Source organism: Volvox carteri (genome assembly GCF_000143455.1).
Source record: "Volvox carteri f. nagariensis unplaced genomic scaffold VOLCAscaffold_6, whole genome shotgun sequence".
Classification (NCBI taxonomy): domain Eukaryota; kingdom Viridiplantae; phylum Chlorophyta; class Chlorophyceae; order Chlamydomonadales; family Volvocaceae; genus Volvox; species Volvox carteri.
Window position 1 is genome coordinate 936,667 of NW_003307549.1, and position 7,037 is coordinate 943,703.

Here is a 7,037-nt window from a genome sequence, read left to right on the forward strand (position 1 = left end):
CACTCACTCACCCACTCACTCACTCACTCACTCACTCACTCACTCACCCGCATCCTTGACGCTCTTATGGAGCGCCTGGAGCAGCACCGACTCGAGCAGCGAGTCCATGTCCACCTCCACACCGCCGGACGCCGAGGCGGCCCCCTGATTGCTGCTACTGCCGCTGCTGCTGTTAATGTTATTACTGCTTCTGCTGTTGTTGCTGCTCTCCGCTGCCGCTGCCGCGGGCCGTTCTTCCGCTAGCGAGTCCGACGCTGACGTGGACGCCAGCGTGATCTCCTGGACCTGCCGGGCCGCTGCACTGGCAGCAGCGGCAGCAGCGGCAGCGACGGCAGCGGCGCTGATACTGGCGGTGTCGTCAGCGCTGCCGCCGGCGCCACTGCCCACTCCGGCAGCGCTCTCTTTACCTGCAGAGGCCCGGAGTGCATATATCCATTCGCATACAAAGACGGACAGACACACGGACACACGGACGGACAAACACACGGACGGACAAACACACGGACGGACAAACACACGGACGGACAAACACACGGACGGACAAACACACGGACGGACAAACACACGGACGGACAAACACACGGACGGACAAACACACGGACGGACAAACACACGGACGGACAAACACACGGACGGACAAACACACGGACGGACAAACACACGGACGCACAAACACACGGACGGACAAACACACGGACGGACAAACACACAGGCAAGCAAGCGACACACAAGCGTTAAATCACAGATAGACAAAACGTACAGATACCACCACGTTGAGACGCCGTGGTGGTGGTGAGATAGAACCACCATCGACGCGATGGGGCCAAGGAAAGCCTAGATGGCTGCGAGGCCAACAGCGGCACGACTGCGTTGGGAGGGATGTTCACACGCACCCACACCCACGCACCCACGCACCCACACCCACGCACCCACACCCACGCACCCACCCACACCCACGCACCCACACCCACCTACTTACACCCACGCACCCACACCCACGCACCCACCCACGCACCCACCCACGCACCCACCCACGCACCCACACCCACGCACCCACACCCACCCACCCACACCCACGCACCCACACCCACCCACGCACACCCACGCACCCACACCCACGCACCCACACCCACGCACCCACACCCACCTACTTACACCCACGCACCCACACCCACGCACCCACCCACGCACCCACACCCACGCACCCACACCCACGCACCCACACCCACGCACCCACACCCACGCACCCACACCCACGCACCCACCCACGCACCCACACCCACGCACCCACACCCACGCACCCACCCACGCACCCACCTACTTACCCGCAGCGCTGCCAGCACCAGCTACTGCCCCCTCCGCGTCCTCGTCCTCGACCTGCGGTGAGGGATGCAGGCGCAGCAGGCGGTGTGAGGCGAGGTGGTGTTGAGTGTAGAAAGGCAGGCGAGCTTTGCAAACGATAACGGGCTACCGCGGGCACGTCGGCACGATAAGCGTCCAGATAAGCCGTGTGGACACACATACATACATACATACATACATACATACATACATACATACATACATACATACATACATACACATACATACATATGCACAGACGTGCGTACACATAAGGCAGTCAGTCAGTCAATTCGGTCAAGGGCTATTGAGGTGGGGCAGAGAGAGCCCGGCAACAGACAAGCAAACAAGCAAGCAGCGTAAACCCACCCCCGCAGCAACATGGCAGTAGCCGTGTCCCTCTCTTACCCCCTCTCACCGACCTCTGTCCCAACCCCCCGACCCCCCTCACCCACCTGGAGCTGCCCCCCTAGGGTCGCCTCGACCGATATCGCCCCCACCGGCACAACTCCATCCGAAAGGAAGCCCTCGTTTGGGACCGCACGGCCCCCCACATCCGACCAAAGGTGGTCCCCGTAATACTGCGTGCGCGGGTGTGCGGTGCCCGGGTGTTTTCACAAAGGGGTGGAAAAGCCAAAAAAAGTAAAAAGTAAAGTAAAAGTTAAATTGCTTTGCAGGGAGGGTGAGTCCCCACCCCGTGAGGTAGAAGCGGTACTGTACTGCCGATGCAAACATGTACGGGAACGAGGGCAGGGGAGTCAAGGACAAAACGAACGCGGTCGTCTTAACTTCGCAATCCACGCAATCCAAAGCAGTGGCGCGGCTTCCAGTGGTAGCCCATTACCTTCACCACTCGCACGTCCCCGGCCGCCTCTCCCCCACCGCCCTGCTCGACCCAATGTCACCCCCCTCCCCCTCACGCCATCCCTCCCCCTCCCCCACCCAAATCCCCACGCACCTGCAACAGCTCCACCAGCTTGCCCTTGGGTCCTGCCGTACCTGCCCCCCGAATCCGAGCTGTCGCATCCACAGCCCCCATTGTCGTACTGCCCACTGCCACGGGCGCCGCGTTCCCTGGGCTGCAGACTGCCACCAGCTGGTCCCTCTCAAAGGGGGGCAGGCCGTCGGCGGGCAGCAGCACACCCGGCAACATTAGATCGGCGCCACCCACTATGTAGCGACTTACGGCCGGGTGCTTCACATGGACCTAAGGACGGGAATGGGGAGGAAAGGGCATTATATGCAAATAGCGAAGGCAAAGGCGGGGTCCCGGGGGTTACTACACCCAAGAAGGAAGGGAAGGGGGCCCTGGGAATCACGCGCGCAAAGCAAAGGGAGTGGGTGGGAGTTGTATGGCATCAGGAGTCAAAGGAGAAAGAACTGACATCTAAAGCACGGGTGGGTTAGGGGGTGGGGGGAAGATACGAGAAAGGGGGCCGGGGAGGATGTTTGAGTGTATCGTGTGGCACGGGTGTGATGCGGTGTGTCAGACATCGTGACGAAACCCCGAACAGGATCCCAAGGGGTTTACAAGTAGGGGGGAAGACGGGGGGAAGGAAACGACGTGCAGCTGCACACCTGCGGCAGGAGGGTTGGCAGCCTCCATAGAGCAAAAATGGTGGGCACGTAGTCTCCTTTCCCATTTGGGTCAACCAGAATAGGCTGGCCGTCATGCAAGTAGAGCACCACGCGGGAGGGGGAGGCCAACTTGGCGCATTCTAACTCCCCGGACTTGGCGGGGAGAAGCACCTCCAGGCTCTCCTCGCTCACGCCAAAGGTTTGTTCCAGAGCACTGAGGAAAAAATCGTGTCACCAGCACGCGGAGGAAGGTTGGTCGCGGGATTGCGACGACACTTTTCGCCGTGGCGCCAGAGCACACACAAGGTGCACAAGCTGGAACGAATTTTGAGGTTTGGCAAGGTTTATACAGTAATCTAGCCGATGGACACACCACACGAATTTACCGTCGAAGCTTCTTCCGGTCGGCTCCGCTAACTTTGTGCGATTGTCCAATTGAAAAGGGCTTTTTGAACATTGTGAATAAACTAGATCAATACACAGTTTCAATTGATTTGTGAAATACTGGGCAAAGCTGACCGATGTAGCTCGATGGCGGAAGGTCTGAAAGCGAAGGAACGGCGGCCAACAGCTTTTGATCAACGCTCAGCCCTTTTAAGCCAAGGCTAGATCGAGTCACAATTTACTGATTGGTTTCAGACAGAATGAACCTGTCTGGCAGGCAGCAAGAAGATTTGGCTGCTTTGAAAGCTAAAAATATTTTATTTTCTACTTTCAGGGACGTTTGGGTTACGCCACAGGACCTGGTAGGTATGAATCGCATTGTTAGATTACTTTTCGTCCCATGGACCCGTCAGCAGGGACGTACCCTATAGGGTTTAGCTAAACGCGGGTATCCTCGTTCCGTGAACGTTCAGTAAACGTTCCGTGAACGGTTACTCTCAACGGTCACATTTTAGTGAACGTTCACTGAATTTCAGCCAACGAGTACGAACGTCGTGGAGTACAGGGGCCCTATGCTTGGTTTCCCAAAGCCCTGAATTTCTTGCATATGCACATGTGCAGATTCATGGTGAAGGTAGGCTGGGTAAATCGTTGTGCTCTGCCAGGAGAGTGAACTCTGTCAATGCATCACGCGCCTCGTTTGCTGCCTTCAAGAAAACTGTACGGCTTACAATATATTGCCGGTGGCACCACCATAATTATGGTTATAACCGCACCGGCGGCCAGTGGCTGAAGCTCCAACTGCTGCTCTGAGGCCTACTTGGTTTGGCAGGGTTTGGCAGGGCAGGGAAAAAGGGGAATTAACTCCTGAACCGCGTACAGCAGTATGGATCCGGAGACGCGCAGTAGCAAGCTACATTTACCTTAGAATATCTTTAAGCTATTAAAGCTTAATCACAGTAACAGTACAGTCCCGTAGTTACGAACCATACTCGTTAACTGTACGAACTCACTTTCTGTTGCGCTATCACAACCTAGCGTACGACACCAAGACTCCAGGAATGGAGATGGCGGCAGGTGGGCCGCATCTAAGCCACCCAGGTGAAGTGCTTCGGCCAGACACTTTCGTATCACTATACCAGTGTTCGGAGTTCAAGACTCTGCTGTCACCATTCTCGACGTATGTCTTCGAACTCCGACTTCTCGTGTCTTTTCTCGCGCCTAACGCTGGGCCGTCAATCGTGGTCGAGACCCTCCTCATCCACGGCCTTACATCTAAAGTCTTCCGCTAAAACAGCTAAGGTAAGAGACGGCTGTTACACGCGCTTGCTGTCCACATGTGGTGTGTCATGCTTACGTACTCCAGCTTCTACAAGGTCATGAATATCAATCAGATCAGCTAACGTCTCAATGAAGAGTCCAAACAGCTCCGTAGATAAAGGACACCCTTGCTTCATTCCTTGCTTAGACTCAAACTCTAGAGGAGATCTCCTCCCTCTTTCTCATCCACCTCCTGTACCTTTTCTCAGAGCATCTAGCATGATATACGTGTATCTATATGCACGTATATATACATATACGCATGCACATCTTGACTATTTGACTGTGTGCATCCCTGCCTCCCCTTTAGCTGTTTCCTGTTTCCCGCCAGGCAGATGATGAACAAGCCAAGGCTGCCAAGCAGCTTGCAAACAGTTTCGCTCGCTTAAATAATTGCAGGTATATAGAGTTAGTGCATGTTATCACTCGGGGAAAGACTTGGTCATGGATGGGTTTTCCAGTCATGGATTTGGTCATGGATGCGGTCATGGATCCGGCCATAATTTGCCATCAAGTCATGGATTTGGTCATGTATGTGGTCATGGATCCGGTCATAATTTGTCATTAAGTCATGGATCCGGTCATGGATCAGTTCATAGTTTGCATAAGCAAGTGCAGGATATGACTGGTTGGGGTCATGAAATGCGTGGTCATGATGTCATTTATGATGGGATTTATGACAGGTCATGGGACCGCAATATGACCGTATTCAGTCATGGCTGCACTTTATGACCCCATGAGGTCATAAAGGTGGTCATGTACCTGCTCATAAATATGCGGAACATGACCAGGTCATATTGTGCATGGTATTCCATGATGCAACAATGCAGGCCATGACCACCCTGGCCCATGTTTTGCACTCATTCCATGAGTCGTACACTGCATTCCATGACCACCCTGGCCCATGTTTTGCTTGGTTTACATGACGCGTACACTGCATTCCATGACCACATTGGCACATGTTTTACATTGTTTACATGAGTCATACACTGCACTCCATGACCACCCCTGGCCCATGTTTTGCGCACATCCCAGAAGTTGTTCACTGTGGGCTTATAAGTCATGACCAGCAACCCATCAATATGTGGGCTCCAGACTCCAAGTCTGCTATCGCAAATAAATGTATGTACTCCAACACTCCACACCGTTAAGGTGACAAACCTCAATGTTTCAGTGGATCAATCAGGTAAATCACCCACCAGTAGCATCCTATAAAGTAAGCCAGATTACCTGCAGCTCAACTACATTCCTGAACCACAACTGCCTTCCATTATCAATATCATAACTATGAACTTCACTCCTTGCAGGTCTCAATCCGTAAACCTTCAGGGACTTAAGTGTGTGCCCTGGCAGCTTGTTTCACTGCAGCAAGCTCAGCCCGCATCTGGTGAGCAGTGATGGCGGTGCACCACATGGTTTCATGGTCAGGCATCCCATATGCACCACCACCAGTGCCACCCGTCGCCATGGTGTCCCCATACTCTGCAATGACATCGTCAAGTCTCTCGCCAATCAGGTCCTCCAGGTAGTCACCCTCTGGCTCACAACCAGCTGGCCCCATAATTGTTTTGCCAGCAATCACAGCCGCTTCCGGTGCAGCCATGGCCATCTGAGCTGAGACCTGCTAGCAGAACATCAAGATGTGAGCATATGTAAGACCCAAAATGCATGATACTGGTGCCCTGCGATGTTCAGGAACCTACAAGCAACTGCATGACATGTGCCATGGATACATCCACAATGACATGTCATAATACATCATACCCATAACCCATACCCCGCGTACCTGCTGCTGCTTCGGTGGCACCACTGTTCATCTCACCCATCATGACGGCTGGGGCCGTGGCAGGGGTCTGGCAGGATCCCTGCAAATGCAGCATATGGGCCGAATTGATATAGTCTGTTGGAATAATAGTTTAGCAGCTGGAGGGATGCTCGGGGGGCCCTTCCTCGTCCATTCACCCGGACATCCGAAGAGACGGAGGGTTCAGAAATCACCACCTTTCCAGCGTGCAACCTGATCAATCAACTTTAAAATCAACTCCACATCTCAGCAGCTAGCTTACCCTCGTTCCCCCGAACTTGGGGATCTCCCCGGGAATCCAACCCTGGATCTTAAACCGCTAAACACAGTAGAGTCAGCCCAGAACTATTTAACAACATGTACTTACAGCTGCCTTGGCATTCACATATGCCACTCGGATGATCGATGCCATGATTGCCCGCTTCTTCTTTTCAAGGCACGCCTGGCTGATCCTCCAGTACTCCAATGCAGACTTGGACAGCACATCTGCGTGTTATACAAGGAGTTGTGCAGTTATGTGGGGTTTCCAAGCATGCAACTGCAGCTGCAATAAATGCCACACTTACAGTTTGTGTGGCAGTACACAAACTCGATGGCATCCTTCCACTTA

General features: G+C 54.1%; 1 protein-coding gene across 1 annotated transcript in view; it reads right to left on the bottom strand.

The window, feature by feature from the left end:
- The window catches only part of VOLCADRAFT_56991 (uncharacterized protein), a gene marked incomplete at both ends in the record, with an annotated part of 8,159 nt that extends 4,783 nt beyond the window's left edge, over window positions 1-3,376 (bottom strand). Inside the window, 5 exons of the mRNA XM_002947445.1 lie at window positions 48-279; window positions 1,797-1,922; window positions 2,300-2,548; window positions 2,920-3,133; window positions 3,306-3,376. Coding sequence (XP_002947491.1) covers window positions 48-279; window positions 1,797-1,922; window positions 2,300-2,548; window positions 2,920-3,133; window positions 3,306-3,376 — 892 coding nt within the window. The remainder of the gene's footprint in view (window positions 1-47; window positions 280-1,796; window positions 1,923-2,299; window positions 2,549-2,919; window positions 3,134-3,305) is intronic.
- Window positions 3,377-7,037: the final 3,661 nt, after the last annotated feature.